Here is a 20477-nt window from a genome sequence, read left to right as displayed (position 1 = left end):
AAAGCCGATTTATATATGGGTACAGCCGCATGGCAAACACGGCAAAGTGACACCCAGATTTCTGCCTACCAATGACTTTGCTTGCCTGCACAGCGACTGGCGAGGTGCAAGTGTGGGAATTTGAAATAGAGTGTTCATTTGCAAGATGGGAATAACTCTCGACTTCATTCCAGAAAATTCTAATTGGATGTGCAAGCAGCATCTGCGAACTGTGATGATTCATGGGACAGCGTTGCCTGGTTCGTGCAGTGGTCGGGATTCCAATGGCAATGTCCGAACTGATCAGAGCATCATTGTCTGGGGCATCCATCGGGGATGCTAGCTGTAGTTGCGCAATACACAGACAACATCAATGGCATGTGAGTCTAATGCGATCTGCATGGCTGTTTCTCCATGCTTGGTCGTAGCAGAAGCAGGCACACTTGCTCTTAGCAGTGCATCAGCGCCCACAGCTAAGTTATTGCTTGCCATTCTGTGCAACGGTTGGAATCCATACGTATCGAAAGCCTCAGTGTTGCCGCCTCGAGATATGATGAATTCTGTCATCAACTCCGCGCGTTTGGACATCCCACACATGTGGAGAGGGGTAGCGCCACCTGTTGTTACCTCGTTTACGAGATCAGGGTACTTGTCCAACAACTTCTTCACGTCTTCTTCCCCTGTCTGGAGCGCAGTGGACATCGGTGTGTAGCCACCACCACCATAGACCGGGCCGGGGGTAGGATTATGATTCTGGTATTGGCTCCCGATAATGATCTCTCCATTTTCATCGCGTTGGACAATTCCGCCGTAAATGCCTGGTCCAACAGTGTCTGCATAAGGATCGAATCCCTACAACACTGTCACTTTTCAGTTCCCTAACGTGCATTAGGGATCCAGCTGGATCCACTGTCAACTATCAGGGATCAGCAAACCGAGACGGATTTGCCGAGGCCTGGTGACCCCTTTCAAGCGTATCTGCATGCACCGGGGGAAATTGCAAGTATCTGGGTGGATACCTCTTTGTCAGTCCTCCCAGGTTTTCCATATTTCTCGATCATGTCAGGAGCAAACGGGTCATGGGTAATCCGGACACCATCAGCACGATAGTGATCTGACCTCGAACCGCTATGCCTCACTGACATGGCGTTGGGAATTTTGGAAGCGCCGGGAAGCTGCACTACAATAGAGAGGCGTGTTGTCCGGGGGATGAACTGTCTGTGTAAAGATTGGGTGTAACATATGTTGCCCTGCAACGCCTTGATCGTTGGGGGTCTTTTGGGTGACAAGTTCCTTTCCGTTGCAGGCTGCCGCATTGAGTCATGAACATGGGGAGTTTTGCAGTCAGCTCAGTCTTGATGGAACTCTTGCCCACGCCTAGATGGCATCCATAACCTGCGCTTTCATGACATGTGCGGGCATTTACTGTCTATCTATCTACCCGAGTAAAGTGACATACGTCATACAATATGTAGTAATCGCCACGGAAAGCTTGCCACGACGCCCACCGTGACGGGCCATGCACCATCAATAAATAAATTGACGCTCTACGAGTACAACTACCTAGCAAGCCACGTCATGCGCAAAGTAAATGTTGCACGTGCAATATACATATTGCGATAGCCGGTATACGATATGTATATATCGCGTGCACAAACTGAAACAATATGTATACGAGTATATGATATATATCTATTTACACGCGAAATAGAATATATGTGCATATATATATATATATACGAGCAATACATGTCCATATATACATATATAAGTGTGTATAATAGATATGTATATATATATATATATGTACATATATGTTGCGCGTTATCAGGGTCAGGTCTCCAGGCATGTTACCTTGCTACTGGTGTCAGGCATTCTTCTTCTTCTTCTTCTATTGCGCGTTGGTGATAAATAAGCAATATGTATATTGTGCGTCCCCGGAGGATTACCATAATGTCTGACAAGATAGAAACCCTGCAAAACCCCAGTCCAAAGGGGTACTGAATCAATTAGGGTGGTTAGGGTAGAATGCAGCTCGCTGCAGGGGCTATATAGGGTGATACTCTTGATGTCCTTAAAGTACAAACTTACCGGTGTAAGTATCTCTCTCTCTCTCTCTCTCTCTCTATATATATATATATATATATATATTGTGCGTATGAAGATAAACAATATATATTGCCTATCGGTATTGACGCATCATGCATAATAATATCGCGTATGGGAGGTCCGCATTATGTATATTGCGAGTGGTTAGACGTGCAATATACATACTGCGTATAATGGCAGTGACCTTGTCAATATTTACAATATTTCGTACTCACAGTGTTTTTTGGGTTTCCGGACCTTTCAGAAATCAGAATTCAGAGCCCACCTGGGCGCATTTTCGGCACCTTCAGTGGCCCCCACTGTCCAACGGGTGCTTCGGAGAATCTGATGAAATACGGTTATCAAGTTACATCTGGACAACATGTCCTTAATCCTTGCTGAGTCCGTAAACATCCGCAAACCACCCCGCCTTTTGTCCAAGTATGCAGATTGCGTACTGAGCCCAATAGGCAATACCGCAATATGTATACCGCGGGGGTGAAAAAACAAATGTATACCGCGCGCAGTATACACATTGCGGACCTCACCTTCGCAATATGTATATTGCGTGCACAAACTCAAGCAATATACATATTGCGCAGGTGAGGTCCGAACAATATATACACATATTGCTTTTATATTGTAGCACCGACGCGAAATATGTATAGATATATATGTATTATAGCTATAGCTATATATGTATATTGCACGGTTTGTTTGAGTTTGTGCACGCAACATGCATATTGCGTGCCGGCCATCGCAATATGTATGTTGGACGTGCATTATTGCGGAAATATATACATACAAATTGCACCTAACATATTCTTATAAAGTGTATATTGTCGCTGCGAGTAGCTGGCCGTACATGTCGCGCGTGTTCGTGTGTATGTTTGCCATGCGCCTGCGGGGCAGGCCTACATGATGCATGCTGTAATATGAGTAACAAAGGGATACGGGATCATCCACATTAATAGTTGACAAAATGTGTTGCTTGATTTACTAGCTCATGCGTTCTCAAGCCTGGGAACCCCCAGCCGCAGGCCGGACCAGCTGCCGTCACTTTGCCGCAGTCCATATCGTCTTGTCGTGCGCTACATGGCGTGATGACAAGCTTCTTCCCGAGTAGGACGCTGGGCAGGTACACGGCGAGGTATTGACCCCCGCGATCAGAAGTGTGAGACATAAAGGCCTGTAGAATCGAAAGCAGACTGTCGAGGATTATTTTCCCTGCTGGAGTGAATGTGGCAAGTGGCCGGAGTTTTAACGGGGCCGGACGGTCAGGTTTCGAAACTGGCGTTCAGACAATAGAGTGCGGCTTACCTCGCCCTTCCCGGCACCTGGGCTTCCGTTGAGGCTTTTGCAAGCTTCGCCTAGCAGTAAACTGGCAGCCTTAGGGCGAATTGGAGGCGTGGATGAGTATGTCTTAGGTGTTTTCAATCGTAGTGAACACTGGCTTCGCCTGGTGACTTCACTTTTAGTCTTGCGTGATGGGCGGGAAACGTGAACGCAACAAACTGTTTCTGTCTGACCAAAGGCCTCGGTTTGTTTGCGTCAGGTAGAGACAGGATTGCTGCATAAGAAAAGAGCGCCTTCAGGGGCCTTCAAATGATGGGGATTGGAATATGGGGCGTCCCATGCTGACTCCAATCTCTGACCGCAGACTTCGGAAATCATGCCCTCAAATTTTGCAATAAAACCCAAAAAGTACCTCCCAATCAAGCCCAGACACCTGCTGTACTTGGTTGGAGTACTCTTAACGACACATTGCATATCAATGATGTGGCAAATGCAATCCGCCGGGGCAAACTTCAAGATTCAGGACTCGGAGGTACAGGACCCATGTGAATATAACCTATCATGGCTCGCAGCTCAATCGCAGTGAAGTTGTGAATGTTGCACCCACCCAGGGTATGTGGTATATTTGATTCAGTAAGTCGTTCTTACCTACGGCTGCCATGCCTATTGCAGACAAGTCATTCCGCGATGCTCCTCACGTTGCCACCTCCAGTACTAACCACACACAGATCGGGAAGTCAGAAGCGAGGGAGAAGTCACCACAGGGTTCCTCCGAACCAGAGCACAAAACCTCCTTTGCAGGTTGTACAGTATTTGATGTCATTTCTGGCAATGTTGATTTTCAGACTTTACATAATTAGAGCACTGCTACCGCCTGATCGTCCGGCAATGATCAACATCTCACATTCCCCTTACATCTGCAGCCTGATATGTAAAAGCTCTTCACACACCATGTTCCTCTGGGAGGAGCTTCTTAGATTCCTGGAATGATACTCACCTTTGCCCCCGCCTCCCCTCCCCCCCACCCCCCACGCTGGCCCGCCGGTCCTGAACCCTGAACCATGATGAGCTTGCTATGCTTGGCACTAGTTGCCATGTGACCTTTTCCTCAGTGCTGCTGTCTAATGCATGTATGCATATGTTGTGATTTGGATCCACTATCAGGTATTTGACGATTTGGCTGAAGACCAGGTGGCTGTGGAAGCTGCACTGGAAATGGGGATTGTAGTTTTAAATGGGACATCATCAGCACCCAGTTCGGCTGCCCAAAAACCGAGCGCACAGAGTGTGCTTCGATCCCATATGTTCCTCTGCTGCGATTCTGGGAAGTTCAAGGGTCTGACAACGGTATTGCGGACCATGAGCCACAAGCAGCAGAGAAGTGCCGCTCCTACAATCTACCATATCATTACATCCGCCGAACATTTGGAAGGTGTGCAAAGCATGATCAACCATCACTTCAAATTTATTGATACGCAGGTATGGCCCCCGGTGAAACTGATCACTTTCTGACTCTAGAGTTTTTGCCCTGGATATCGCCCCATACCAGTCCTTGGGGTATGTATCGAAGGATCCAGAATCCTTAGGAGCAACATGAGAAGCCAGGGTCTGTGTCTGGGAACTCGCCCGCTGCTGTCTGTTTGTAAAATTCGAACAGGGGGGGGCTCTTGCCTGTCATGTGCAATGACCGAGCAGTCAGTCACCCTGCCTGATGTTGGTTGCAGGTACACGAACAGAAAGTAGTAGTAAGAGCCCTGGGTCTGCAAGTCGAGCTAGCAGAGAACAGTAAATCCCTCGGAGCAGGGATGAAGGCCTGGTGAGTGCCAAAATTGTATATTCTGAAGGAGTCCCACTGCAGGCTAAGGAGATGTCTAATGCCTGCCATGCTCGATTTTGGTAGTGACCAGGTCCTTCACGGTTTGTATTTCTTTGAGTTTCCTTTCAAAGGCCACAACAAGTACTCTACACGTTGTACCCGCTTGCTACTTACGATTAGACCATATCGATTTGATCAACACCGCCAACATATCCTACCTTGAGCTTTTCCGATATTTGATTTGCATGACATGGCACACATGGGATACAGCACATGCCATGCACTTCAAGAGGTGGCTTTCCGTGTGCTGGTCGGCCCACTTCTAGTGGGTCTGTTTACCTTCACTCTGCTGCTAAGGGCATCGGATTCATGACTCAACAGCCAACTGTATCGTTGCTTCTGACATGCGCCTATGTCTTGTGTGCATGTCACAGTCGCAAATCGACGTTGGCGAAGTGGCCTTGACTAAGGAACACATACAACAACCAGCTTCAGTTCCCACTTGGTACAATCTGGTTCACTATCTTGCTGCTCGGCTAGCTCGTTGCGGTTTAATCGCCAACTATGGCCACAGGCACTTTTGCTGTGATACTCTATGTTGGTCACCTCACATGGACATGCTGCAGTGTCTGGCATGGCAACTCAACTGTCTTGGCAACAGTGGGGATCCTAATTTCCACAGGTCATGTACCACGGATCGCGGTATGAACAGATTCACATCCGTTCTGTAACGATGCCTGGACGGTGAATATACCAGCAACTGTTTAAGGCATGTACATGTGACGAGATTACCAAACCATCAGTGCTAGCGAGCAGTTGGATGTTGTGCGAATGAGGCATCCCATGGAGATAAGGGACAACCCTGGAAGGATGCCGACCGCGTTTGTCAACCTGCAAGAGCGGTTAATGGGTAAGACAGGAATTACCCATCCTGCTATGCTTCATCAAGTGTGCCATGCACAAATGGCGTAAGTTCGTCACAGGACCACCCACAACTAACGACCACAGCTCGGAATGGAAGCAACACATGCTTCTTCTGCCTCACAAGCTAATGTTTGGCCGTGGGAATGCCGAATGGTCTTGCCGCCATCACTTGTTGAATCATGTCCTGACGTGTGAAGATCGAAGATGTATGCATGACTACTTCTCAGTCCCTCTGAATCATCCTAGTATGCCCGTCACGCACCACGGGGAGCTGTTTCCCCCTGCGCACACGTTTGAGTAGCTATGCTCAACGGTGGCGTCAGAACTTCGTTCATTCGTTTTGCGATCAGGCAGAAGTGGACTGGGGGTGTTCGTCTGGGTGCTGATGTCAAGGCCATGACTATATACCCCCAACCAAGCACGATAGCCCAGAACACATCAAGCACAACGGCACACCCTATGCATGCTCACCTGGAGCTCTCATCTACCTAGGACTCAGCAAGTTCGGGAAGTTGATTACCCACCCGTAGTCACTCGGACTGCCCCGCTCACTCGCGAAGTAAAGTTCGAAGTCAATCTGTATTGAGCTCATCCTTCACCAAGGTTTGATAAGTGGGTGGCCCTGCACACGTTGTGCCATTCAGGGTGCGGGGCTTGTGGTATGTTGTACTTACAAATGTGCCGTTCAACGGGACTGATACTGTTGGCTGGCATGCAACCAGTCCAGCATCCCCCGTTGCAAGTAAAATTGATACATCAGATCCCCTCTGCATTGTGTCGTTTCATGCTGATCAACGGTGTTAAAGGATACGCCTGGGTAAATGGTCAATATTGTGACTTGTTGAATTCTTCCTGCATGAGCTCGACGAAGGCTTCTCCTCGATTCTCAAAGCTGATGAATTCATCGAAGCTTGCACACCCCGGACTCAAAAGCACAGCATCTCCTGAGGTTGGCAGCCCACAGAATGCCAAGCATGGCGCAGCTGCACTGTTATCACTCTGTGCGCCTCGGGAATGTAGGTAATTTTGGTTATATGAAGGGATGAGAGAATCTGTCACCGCACAAATTGTAGTATAGCATCAAGGGAAGAGCAATGATGGCCAGGGAAGAGCAATGATATCGGGGTTGAATAGGGGCAGCTAGCGACCATACTATGATAGCATTGCTTGCGTAGAGCCAAGAGGCCTTTGCGATGGATGGCGGGTGCAAGTTTAGGACGGATCGATACCGTCTTCTACATAGACCTGAACCATGATGGCCAGAAGCACTGGGACGATAGGCATGGGCATGCACTTGCCTGGAAGTGCAAGCTGGGATGCCTCTACGACAGCTTCTTTCAAAGACTGTGCCACCGTGGATGTAACCCCAACAGAGAGCAGCTCCTCAGCGATTTCTGGCCCGTCTCGGCCGAACGCAACAACTGCTCGATGACAGGTCAACGGCTCGGCCAGACGCCAGAATCCAAGACTGCCATTTGGGGCGCGCTTTGCCACTCCGCCCAGAAGTACCACAGCAGGTTTCTCCAATCCACCAATTCCTGTTGCGGCTGCATCGATGTTTGTGGCCTAAGAGCAGCTCGCACACGGCCCTTCTAATTCAGTGTACAATCATCTGGTCTTGCAAGGTGGCTGCAAGAGCATCAGAGTATCTCGCAAGGACAGCAGTACAGCAGGGGCGTACCTTGGAGTCATTGATCCACTCTATCCCTCCTAGCTCTCCAACCACCTGGGCAATCAGGAAGGTGTGTCAGCGCGTACCTGCTTACCACTTAACAGGCAGGCAGTAGATGGCGAGAGGCGGGGGTGGGGGACTGTACAGGGGAACTGCACGACCGGATGGAATACTACAACAGGCAGAGCTAAGAGTAGTGAGGACTTGATGCTTCTATCATCTCTGAGTCGGTCACAGGCTACATTTTCCATCATCCTTGCCTGCATTCGGTGCGGAAGCCCAGTTAAACTGGAGAGGCCACTCTGCAATGCATTCTCGTCAACACCTGGGAACCGCAAAGCTGCCACCAGCGCTGCAGCCACACCGGCATTGACCATGTTGTGTGTGCCCCGGCATTTTAGAGAGTGCATGTCAAGAACCAAATCGGACGCTTCGGACAGCTGGACAGTAGCTTGTCGTCCTGTCAACTTAACTCCTGGCAGCCCGCCTGCGGTTTGGTAGTAGCATTGTCAACATCTGTTGTTCGTGGATATGTGAACGGAAAATAGCCCGTTGAACCAGTTTCCAACAGCGTTACCCGGCCGAGGTGCAGCATACCAAGGGCAAGGAAGTTGAGCCCGGGGTTCATCTCCTGCGTCATCTGTGTAAGCTCAATGTCACCTGTGAGTCGCACGGCGCTAAAACGCTTCAGGGCCGCATCTGCCTGGGCAGGCAACGATGGGAGCAAGGCATTTCGCAAGCAGCTGGATCTCATTCGGGAAAAGAGTAAAGTTGCATGTGCATCCCCAGGGAACTGCCTGAGCGCAACGATCCGTATGGATCAAGTGAGATGAAGAACCAGTGCTGCAATGGTTGTGCAAGAGAGATTGCCCATGTTCCTAGTCTTCCCTGTGTCAGGCACTTGAGATGATCCGGCGAGATGCGATTGGAGGTGAGCTGCAGGTGTGGATTGTAGAATGAAATTGTGATGTTAGAACCGGCACCTGCAGGGATCATGGCCACGTCGGTCGGACGCATATTCCGGAAGAGACTGCATTTGGCAGCAGCATAGGCCTCCATACTTCCATGCCTCTCAAGGTGGTCTGGACTGAGGTTCAACAGGACTGCCACGTTGGGACGGAAAGAAGAGGGAACCTCCAACTGGTAGCTTGAAACCTCTACGACTGCCACCTGCAAGCCAATCGCACATCCTATGCAGCACACGCAAATGTCATTGGTGATGATGACCAGGATCCCTATGTAGCGTCAATCCAAGTTCCAACTACCTGGGCGATGATGCTGTCTCAGTACAACCCGACTGATAGCCGCCCACTTGACTGTCAGACACCTGCCCTTCCGTTTATGTCCCAAGCTTATCCCCCCCCCCCCCCCCTGCCCGGCCACCCGCACACGGACGGAGCACAGAAACACAACTGGGCCGAGCGTACACAAAGATGCAGGTGCAGCACACACCCCGCCTCATCTCCAGAGCAAGAGCTGATAGTGGAATGCCAAGGTTTCCACCACCCCAAGCAGAAATCCCCAGTTGGTTCAAGAGCATAGTCGTGAAGTGGGTGACAGTTGACTTCCCGTTTGTTCCAGTAACGGCAACAAGGAGGAGCTCCTCTGTGGGTATGGCCCCATACGCAAAGCCCAGCTCTGAGGTGATGGGGACGCCACACTCCAGTGCTTGCTGGACAATTGAGCTATCCAGAGGAATCCCTGGCGAAAGCACCTTTGCGAAACCAGGAGAATTTGAATATGACATTCGCATGCCCACTCGTAGGTTTGGGGTTCATGCAGACAGCCGTGGATCAAGTGGTGCATTGACAGGACTTAAGTGATCAAGAATCAAGTGTTTTCGCATCAGTGATAATCGGTAATCTCTAGACTCCAGAGTGACCCCTTATTGTACCTACGGCCGCGGCAGATAGACCACACATGACACAGCAATGACACGGACAGAGAAACAGATGGATGTGTGTGCCAGAGGAAGTAAGTCATGCATGCATGAGGCTGAGGTGTGCAATGAAGTTGTGCAGATGCCATGGAGCAAAACATCGTTGAAGGTAAAGACAGGAGGACAGTGCAGCGGGAGCATGGGGCCACGTACCAGGATTTGAGCGGTTTCCAATGTCGATGGTTGACAGGCTCCAAGCTTGATTTTGAGGTGTGCGCTGTCAATTTTCGCCAGCCAAGAGCTTGCATTCAGCTGCAGTACGGGTAAGGATCCCAGCGTTTAGTCCGGCTGAAAGGGATTGCAGTAGACATGCAAAACATCCCTGAGATATCCGACTCCATTCTCAAGTCCTACACTGCGCACTCTGATGTGTAAGCAGTTGCAACGCATGCAGCTAGCGTCACATTACCCATGCAAAACGCCCGCCCCCCCCCCCCCCCCCCCAACCACCACCACCACCACCACCACCACACACACACAGGCACTTTGACCCGCAAGCCAGAAAGATGGCAGGCTCTTGGTCATGGACGAGCTGGCAAGGTGCCAAGGGATCTGTGACCTGCGCGTTGTCATCAACAACAGTGACAGTAGCACCCCGATCCAAAGCTAGCTCAGCTGCAGCCCTCCCACTGACTCCAAGCCCAGCCACCACCACTGCCTTCCCCTCGAGGTCCAGATCCGATGAAGTCTCTAGGGCGGCCACAGCCACTGTGCACAACTTTCGTAAGCTGCCACGTCCAAGGCGCAGAGACGCTGCCTTGCATGCGTATCGTGTCCTGTGGATATTCCCATGCCAGTTAGCTTTTGCCATGAAACTAAGATACCTATGGAAATTCCAGACTTGGGGAATGCTCACCAGACGCAAAGGCCGCCAAAGGAAACAGATGCCCGACGTGTCCGCTGGGTGTAGACTGGAGGCATACAGTGCCGCATCTTCACAACGTTGCCTCCTACCTCAGGAATGTTGCACAGCTGAAAGCCAGCGGCCATGACAGAAGAGCTTCGGTCTAGTGCCCAGCAACGAACTGAGAGATGCTGACAGGTTAACGCGGTCCCCACCCACCCCGCCACCCATATGTTATATGTGCGGTATGACAATTAGGGTACCTGCTGTGCTGTACTTGCTAGCACCGGTGTTCAGCCGGACTGCCCATATAATAACATCTGTTGCTAGTTTTCCGAACAGATTTTCCTGACCCCCAAAACGTGTGCTTTCAGGCTGATTGACTGATGGGGCTTCTTTAATCCCACAATGTTACGACCAACCACGCTGTTGTCGTCGTCTGGCGCGACGCGCGACGTGTCCGCTCCACCTAACCTCGATTTCTGCGTCTGAAGAGGCTCGTTTCGCTCTCAACAGGATCGACGTTTCGCTCTGCTCGCCCATTTCTGTGCGCCACTGCACGTCCGCTGCCATCGCGCTGGTTACGAGACCCTTCAGCAACTTAGTTTTTTCCCGCCGGCACAGGTCTCAATTACAGAGTTTGTGATAATATAATAATAATATACTACTGAAAAACACAGTAGATAATCCTCGACTTTTTCACTTAGGCAATATCAATCTCTTTATTTACAGTAGCGCTATTCTGTATTCCACTCGTTTTGCCGATTTAGCGGCAATACGAGGCTCGTATTGGCCGCTAGAGGCCAATACTCGTACAGCTAACTTAGGCCACTTCTTAGTAAATTTTTCGTTTGAGTATTTCGGCCTTTTGTGGACGTCGGGCCCGAAATGGGACTTCTTACTAAATTTTTAGGCCACTTCTTAGTAAATTTTTCGTTGGCTCCACAAAAGGCCGAAATACTCGGGCTCCACAAAAGCCCCCTGCTCGAGCATCGATCGGCGGACTTTTTCAAAAGGGACTTCTTAGTAAATTTTTAGTTCCCGGAGTATGAAACGTACAGGTTCGTACGAGTACTCGTGCAGGTGTCGCGACCGATGGCGCGTGCCTGCTAGTACGAGAACGGACCATCCGCGGGTGCCGCATAGTCAGCGGCGTATCAGCTGCCCGTGCCGCAGCCCGCGTTGGTCAGGCGGTCACTCCGAGTGACCGCCTGACCAACGCGGGCTGCGGCGCACGCGGGCGGCGGCAAACGCGGGCTGCGGCACGGAACGATCAGGGGTCCGACGGATCGACTGATCGTTCCGTGCGGGACGCTGTACTCGCCGGTTAAAGTACAGCGTCCCGGCCGGGGAGCGAGCAGGGGGCATTTGTGGAGCTCCACAAATCAAACTATTGCAGCCGAAATAGTCTCCGATGTGGCTGATTTGTGGAGCTCCACAAATGCCCCCTGATTTAACGGCCACTAAAAATTTAGTAAGAAGTCCCATTTCGGGCCCGACCTCCACAAAAGGCCGAAATACTCAAACGAAAAATTTACTAAGAAGTGGCCTAATTGTTCTGATGAGTGTGTGAAATTGTGCGTGTGTGCATGTGTGTGTGTCTGTGTGTGTGTCTGTATGTGTGTGTGTGTGTGTGTGTGTGTGTGTACGTGTGTGTGTGTGTACGTGTGTACCACAGCGTTCCTCAGCCAGGCCTCCGGATCCCGGACCACGGATCTGGTCCACGGAATGTGTACGAAATATAGAGAGATTCTGTCTGTACCCCCCCTCTGTCAGTTTCGTAGAGATGTGTTTTCAACCAGATGTAATACATGAATATTCTTTATCGTACCCCCCCTGTACCCCACCTGCACACCTCCGAACGTACCATATTCATTGTTTGACCGGGCATGTCACCGGGCATCGCCGGGGTGGCCTGGTGGTGGTGGTTCGACCCCGGGCAAGACGCAGCCGGCCGGCCGGTCAGCCGCAAAGTATAGGCCGGCGGCCGCCATTATGCGAACTGTACTAGGAGTAGGTACCTAGCTAGGTACCTGCTTCTATTAAAGTAATAGTTACCTGGACACCGGATATAATTTATTGGCTGAGTACCTACTGTAAAAAAAAACCTACTGTGGACCTGTACTTTACTGTACTTTGGCTGAGTACCTACTGTAAAAAAAAACCTACTGTGGACCTTTACTTTACTGTACTTTAAAGGCAAAAATATACTACTGTGCTGTACTTTACGAGGAATATTCAGCATGTTACGATAGCGGAGCGTCATAGCTCTACTCCGAGAGCGCAAAGACGACCGCAACTCCACAGCTATCGCTAGTCAAACTCCGCTACCGCTCCTCTACTCTCCGTTCCGATCCACTGCTCCCGAATAGCATGACAATCCCACTGGCAGTTCGAAATGAGAATATAGACCCCGAGTTCCGTTCTGCCCTGGCTGCTCTACAGCGCAGGAAGGCGGCATGTTCTGCCGCGGCGGCTATGGTGTGGGGGCTGATCGCTTCGGGCGACTTCCCCCAACTCGTCCGAACTGTGGAAGGGTGGGTGGGGGAAATGGCGGACATGAAGGCAAAGATCGCGGGTATGGAGGAGAATCTTAAGGATATGGAACGCCGAGCCCAAAGCGCAATACGCGCATCGACACGACTCAAGGCGCAACAAAGGGCGGAGGCAAAGCTAGCGTGCGGGCAGGGCGCAACCCAGTTCGAGAGGTTCGATCACCGGATCACGTTGGACCAGGAAGAAGAGGGACAAGAGGCCGTCCCCGACGCCGAGACAACACAGAAAGGTAAATATAAATATTGTTTCTATGATAGGATATGTGCAGGTGTTATTCCGGTGCGATATGATGAACTGCATGCTCGGCCCTTCGTCGAGTATTCGTGTGCGCATGTCGATGTCGCATGACGCTAGCCATGCTCACATGCATCCTGACACCTGGTCAAGGACCCACGCGATTACGAAGAGCCGATTCACCGAACGTCAGTCAACGCATCTACCGACATATATTGCATGCCCCTGTCTGCAGTTCCTCCTCGTATCGTTTCGGCCGTGCGGGCAATAAAGTTCTACCTAGCGGAGGTCCTACGTACGAAGTGCGAGAACCCGTCAGACAAGGTCTCCGTGCTCGTGCATGTCTTCCTCAGCTTCCCGGAGGCTCTGGGGAAGGCAGCCCAAAGATCGAAGAAGCTATGGCAGGAGGAGATTATCGACGAGATACAGGAGGTTTGGTCAGCGAAACGGGGGTCGGCAGTGAAGTCGGTACTGAAGTTGTCGGCCCGCAGATTCCAGCTCCTCACGCAGCTACTCTGCCAACGCTACTGCCCGGAACGGAAGTTCTACGTCCCCCTCACGTTGAAGTGTGGACTCCGTTTCCCTCAGCTATTCGTGAACGCGAGCAAGAGCAAGGTGAAGAACTACGATCAGCAGATCTTAGACAGCCTGAGTATCCAACAAGTGTTCGGCGAGGCAGACAACGGGGACGACGACATTCCAGGCGGCGATGCTGGAGCGGCCAACGCGGATGATGCCGGTGCTGACCCCGACGCTCCACCAAACAAAAAGCCGAGGCGGAGCAAATCTACGAGTTACGTCCTTCGGGATATCGGAAAGGCAATTTCTTCCCGGATCGTGGACCTCGGCGACAGATTGGACCTCACCCAGCCTATCGAGGTACCTGCTCACCACCCGTCACCAGCTTGTCCCCGTACTCGTCCGTACCAGACCCGGCCCGATGTTTTTCTGAGCTCTGGCCGAATCTTTCACAGGTGCAGCTATGCATCGACGGGGCAGGAGACAGGAGAAACATGAAGCAGACTACAGCCACGCTGAAGGTTGTGCCCCCAGATGGCACAGGTGCCAACAGCCCGCTGAACATGGACCCCGTGCTCCTTTTCGAGGGGGACGATGACTACGAGCACCTGTCGAAGCGAGGCAAGGAGACGTTTGACATGCTCCACGGGATCCACCAGCGCGGCGTTCAGCTGGACGACGGGGAGCAGGTCGAGATCAAGCTCCTGCTCGGAGGCGATCTGAAGTTCCTGGTGGGAGAGATGGGCATCGCGGGTTGCAGCTGTGAGAAACCCTGTGTGTGGTGCCTCATAGAGCTCAAAAATCCAGCCGCGGCGGCGCCGCAGCCCCGAACAGTTGAGCATGCAGCCAAGTGCAGCCACTCCGTGATCCCTGGCTTCCTGGAGGCAGGGTATGAATGCCCAAAGATGGGTTGCAGCTCCTGCGCTGCCCAGGATGGCAGGATCAATGAGCATGAGGAGGCGCCTCCACCCCGGCCCGTGAATAAGAAGGGAAAAGTGATCGAGGGGCCCAGGTAACACCCTGCCTACCTGAATTTGTTTCCCTCGTGATGTCTACAGCTGTTCCAAGCTGACCGGCCAGCTCATTATTTGCTGTGACATATTCCAGGCTGACGTGGCAGAGGGAGCACGACTCACAGGCCCATGGGAGACACCCTTGGCTGTGGTTTCTGGAGACGCCGAGGCGTATCCCCGACATTCTGCACGTGAAGCTCAGGACAGTGGAGAACTTATTCTTCCACACCGTCCTTGTCCACTGCAATGAGGAACACCAGGTAGATTCCCTATTCCCTGCAATGCCGCGAGCTGTAGTTCGTGGCATGGTGGTGTATGTATGCATGCACCAGAGTATGAATTCACACCGAATATTATTGACGAATCTGTTGTTACACCCCCATCTCCACAGGTTGAGGCCCTCAAGGCCTTTATTCAGACACGCTGTGGCTTCAAGCTGTCATCCTCTATCAAGAAGGCAAGTAAGAGGACGGACGCCCCAGGAGCGAGCCAGAAGGAGTCCTTCTGTGGGAAGGAGTGCCTCGTGCTGATGAACGACTACCAGGCAGTGCTGGACTTTGTGTTCGGCAGCATCATCAATACTTCAGAAGACCCTGGGAACTGGGCTAGAGACAAAGCAAGGTATGAGAATGTGTGGTCCCTATGGATTAGCCTCTACTCCCTGATGGTCCTCCCAATCCCTAAAGAGAGCACAACAGCTTCAGCCGGGCCTACGCAAGAAGAAAGGCATGAAAGGGCGACAGAATTTCAAGCCCTAGCTGATAGGTTTCACAGGGCATATCTTAGCGTAGTAGGCCAAAAGTCCTATATGAACCATTATGTGCATGTTATTAAGGATCACCTTGCAGATTTTATTAGGGAGTATGGCGATCTGTCTAAATACAGCACTCAGGGTGCAGAGCACATGCATGTGATAGTAAATTATGCATTCAAGTGGCTCACGAACAGGAGGGTTGAGGAGAGGGTCGTTCAGGCCTTCAACTCTGTAGCCCTGTTCCTCCATCATAGGAGGGAATGGCCACAAAGCCAAAGGCTTCGAAAGACCAGGCCTGATCTAGATGAATGTTAGCTTAAGGTCATACGGCCGTGCCATAATAAGCTTTATTATTCATGTAATTTTGATTCATTCAAGACAGGGGTGCTATGGCTCCCGTCCTTTTCAATATGAAATGCATTCACAACTGCCGAGCAGCTAGAGCACTCTAAGAGTGATGCGGGGTGGGAGACAGAGTCTCGTGCAGTGCGACGCCGTGGGGTGCAGCTGGACTAGACAGATTGTTGATGACAAAAAAGGAAAGATATTACATAGCAGCTCGACTACATAACTAGGAAGTTCTAGGTCCCTGACTTACTGCCGGCTAGAAAGGCATCCCACTGCTTCTTCTTCTTCAGGGTGTTCGCAGCCTTGGGATAGCGCGGACCGGGCGGTGGCCGGGCTGGTCGTGGTGCTGACTGCCTGCTCCGGATCTGCTGTTTTATACGTCTAACTGTCTCTTCATATCTGGAGACTCCCATCATCTTCTGCCCCCTAGTGAGGCTTACTAGGGCACCCGTCGCCAACAGCCTGCTAATCTCCTCCTCCTCCTGCCTCTTGCATCTCTCAATCTGGGCTGCTGATGGCTGCCTCTCTGGCTCCTCTGATGCAGCGGCTGACCTGGCAGACTCCTCGAGAGCTGAGTCAACAGCTGCCTGGCAGGCAGCAGCCTTTTCCAATGCTGCCGCCACGAATTCAGGTGGAAGAAGGGAGCTGGGCATAGGTGGGGGAGGCGGGCTGGAGGAACTTGGCGGGGATGTCATCGGGTGTGGGCCGAGGGGCTGGGCAGTGTCCTGTGGGGTACGGGGTGGGCTGTGGGGCTGTGGGGTGGGCTGCAGGGTGGGCTGTGGGGTGGGCTGTGGGGCTCGAGGCTGTGGGGTGGGCTGCTGGGAGGCAGACGAATGCTGCATGATGGGAGTTGAAGGGGGGGCAGGGGAGGGGACAGGAGGTGCTGCTGCTACCTGGGCCCCCCAGAAGGCGAGGGCCTCCTCGCACAGCCGTACGCCTATCTCCTTCACCTCCCCACTGATGGGGAGGTGTCTCCCCGGCTCCAGCTCCTGAGGGGTTGCATGGTGCAGGATGACCCTGCACATGTCTGCCTCCAGGTAGCGCCGAATGTCGCAGGCAGCATAGCTGGGCTGCACTGGCCACTTTGCTGGGGTGAAGGGGTAGTCGCTGGGCCAGTTGAACATGGCGTCCACCCCTCCCCCGTTGGGAAGTAGGACCATGGTCCACCTGCATGAAAAAATACACAAAATCAATGCCATGCATAAAGTTATATGATGTTGTCTAGTCAGGCAGTCAACATAGTTAGGCAAGCAGGAGTGCAACTATTTGTGCGACGCCGGCCTTCGTACCTAACTTCCAGACGACCAAAGTGTGGGCCTAGCTCCTGCCCCCCCAGAAGCTTCTCCTTATAGGTCAGGGTGAGGGGAGGGACAGCGAAGGACACATCTCCAGCCTTGCTGAGAACTAGGTTCCCATGCACCCTGTTCAGGTAGCTAGCCCCCAAGCCAACCAGTTCGTGAAAGGCTAGGAAGTCCTGAACGTCGGAGAATTCTGTTAATGCCCACTGCCTAGAGCGGGTGGACACCTTTACAGCCCCTACTCGCCTGCTCGATCGTCGATCCGAAGCTAAACGAGCGCCCGATATCGCACGTATACAGGACTCGACAGTCCTGACGTCTTGGGCCCTAAACGGATCGAACGTTGCGTTGAACGTCGGGCGCAGAAACTTTCTAGCGGCGTGTGCCGATAGAATCTTGGCCCGCAGCTCGGTACGAAGACACGAACCAGGTTCCGGGACATACTGGGGGCCGGTCGGACCACTCGCGATATCGGTCATGCCTGCTAGAGATTATTCAAACTAGAAACGATGGCGTCGGTAAAGGCAGGTTACGGAGGCTGCGGAATTTAGCTTGTAAATTGAATTGTTCTTGGAACGATCGAGTGACTGTGTCCATGCATGCACGAGCACGAGCGCGGTCAAAGCTAGCAGGGGACCGATCTCTGCCGGCGGAACCAGCTGGGTTGGGCGGGGTACACCGGACGGGCGCTACCCTATTTATCCTGCGAGGAGCCCGGTCAGGCGTCTATATCCGGGGTACGAAATCGGGGGGGGGGTACAGGTCTTCCGACATTTTTTGGCAAAGTCGAGGAAATACCGTGTTCGTGCCGCCGGAGAACTAGATGCAGTAGACAGGGGTACGCGGGGTCACGTGGATGGACATCGGGGTGTACGTCGGAGGAACGCTGTGCGTGTGTGTGTACGTGTGTGTCCGCGAAGTACTCGTAATCGCGCACGTACCGCGGGGTAAATACTCGTACTAGTGTAGTACCCCAGCGCGGCATGCGAGATCTGATCATGTACGTAGGGTAGGTTAGGTAGCTAGGATTAAGGATACCCTACCTACTCCGTCTACGATCAACGATGCACCGGTAAAATGGTAGGCCCGGCAGAGTATGTACAATAGCTACAAGTACTAGTCCTCGTACTGTAGGCAGACACTAGACGTCAGGCGTACGAGTACCTACTATTGTAGCTCTACAGGCCGGCCGCGCTAGGGGATACGTACGCGTATACGTACTAGTACTCGTCCCTGCTGTCGTGCATCGCGACCCCCGACCCCCGACCCCCGACCCCCGACCCACGACCCCCGACCCCCGACCCCCGACCCCCGGCCCCCGACCCCCGACCCCCGACCCCCGACCCCCGACCCCCGACCCCCGACCTCCGACCCCGGTACGGATCCCGCATGGCCCTCGACCCCGGTACTCGTAGTCGTACCTGCATTCGTACCGGTACGTACGGACTAGAGAATTTTATACGTCGTCGACCAGTTCATGTTAATTCGATCTTCGAACCAGGCCACAAAAAAAACAGAGTTTGTTCTGATGGGGTAGCCATAATTAGTAATTACATACTGTATGTGTGAGGTTAATTATGGAAAATGTTAGTTGCACCCAGTGGTTCCATAATTATTTGCACCCAGCGTTAGATTTGTGATTCGCACTATGTCTCCGATTTATAACGAATAGAATACTACTGCACGGCATGGTGCGTGACGCTATGCACGCTAAAGCGCTCGCCTCGCAACCGGGGCGGAGGTGCGACGCAGGTTCGAACCCCGGCGGGGCCGGTGGGGCGGCAGTGGGACGAGTTCGCGCATCCTTTTAGGGTTTTTAGGGTTTAGAGGTTTAGGGGTTTTCGGGTTTAGTTCGGTTTACTTACGGCTGGTTGCAAATAAACATGAAAACACTGGGTGCAAACAACATCACCCGTTAATTATATAATATTATTTATTATAATTTATACTGTATAGGTAGGTAGTAGTAGGGTACACGTCTACTGGCTTTGAATAAGTACGCCGTACGGAGCTTACCCCCGAACTAGCTAGTACTCTAATAGTACGTAACAGTACCACAAAATTACCTGTACTGTACACTTTTACTCATTCGTACCAGTTTGCACCGTATTATTCTCTGAATAATTTTAGCTGATACGTAAATCAGCGGGTAGGCCGTATAGTAGGAATTAGTAGGATAGCTACCGCCTACCAGCCACTCTGGTAGTAGCAGCCAGTATGTGCCCGAGGTTTTTACCATCGTCTGTACATAGTGGTACGATTTTACAATGCAAGCCCGGGCGGCGGGCACAGACCACAGTACACTCTTTCGTGTGTACGGCTAATAAGGCGACACTAATTTTTGATGTTGTTTTAGATGCACTTTTTCGCCAAAATGGGGGGGGGGGGGGGGGGGGGGGGTTTGAGGAAGCGTGTGGGGCTGAGGAAACTGAGAGAGAGCGTAAGGAGAGCCTTGTGGATGCAAGGGAGAGAGCCTGGTGGAAGCACGATGGTTGAATACCAATTGATTACACATGGGGTGATTGCCCCACTATATACAAGTGTGGTTGGTGCCTCTTAGGAGGCTAGGGAGCGACCATGGTTCCACTTGGGAGCCATGGGAGCTATGTTTAACTGAAAGAATCTGCCTTGGGGGGATGGGAACCCATGGGATGGCCAATGGGGGCCGTCTATGCAGATTTGTATGTGAAGATATTGTGCAACATGTCCCTCTGTGGGGTGAGTAACTCGGATTGTTAGTGACATGGCACTATGGGAATTCAGATTGGGAGATCACTTTGTGTGCTCCCTAGATTTGGTTGTGTGTAGTGCATGTCATGGCATGTCATGATGGATGTGATCAGGGTTTTGGCAGGGTTACGTACCCTGGAGTAGCCTTGTCGTATTATTATTATATTATTCTTACATTATTCTTACATTCCTTCCCCTTTGAAAAATTCAGGTGGCCGGTAGTTTCGGAAAGCGGGACGGGTATTTTTTGCTTAAGTTGTCGTAGTTCGGGGTCATCATAAGTTGTCGGATGGACGGGGTGGCACTTATGTAATCGTGGCACTCATCGGTGCGTTTGATGTGTACATGAGGTTCCCAAGTGTCATCCGCGGGTGTATAGCCGTCCCACCTAACCCGGAAAAGTAGGCAACGGCCGGCTTTGTATCGTGTATGAGTCCCGATTTCATGGTCAACAATTTTCTCGATGG

General features: G+C 51.8%; 1 protein-coding gene across 1 annotated transcript; it reads right to left on the bottom strand.

Moving 5' to 3' along the window:
* Positions 1–6768: 6768 nt before the first annotated feature.
* On the bottom strand, positions 6769–11131 carry LOC142340665 (UDP-N-acetylmuramoylalanine--D-glutamate ligase-like). Its single transcript, XM_075391356.1, has 11 exons — positions 10981–11131; positions 10571–10721; positions 10274–10490; positions 9868–9966; positions 9228–9489; positions 8759–8965; positions 8373–8435; positions 8036–8262; positions 7785–7829; positions 7402–7669; positions 6769–7047 (listed from the first exon to the last, which is right to left on the bottom strand). The coding sequence occupies exons 1-11, from the start codon at positions 11129–11131 to the stop codon at positions 6929–6931; spliced, it is 1809 nt and encodes a 602-aa protein (XP_075247471.1). The 3' UTR covers positions 6769–6928.
* Between the last annotated feature and the right edge of the window lie 9346 nt (positions 11132–20477).

The sequence above is a fragment of the Convolutriloba macropyga genome, chromosome 6 (genome assembly GCF_964194025.1).
Source record: "Convolutriloba macropyga chromosome 6, txConMacr16.3, whole genome shotgun sequence".
Classification (NCBI taxonomy): Eukaryota; Metazoa; Xenacoelomorpha; order Acoela; family Convolutidae; genus Convolutriloba; species Convolutriloba macropyga.
The sequence above is the reverse complement of the archived record's forward strand: the minus strand, read 5'-3'. Positions and strand labels throughout refer to the sequence as shown.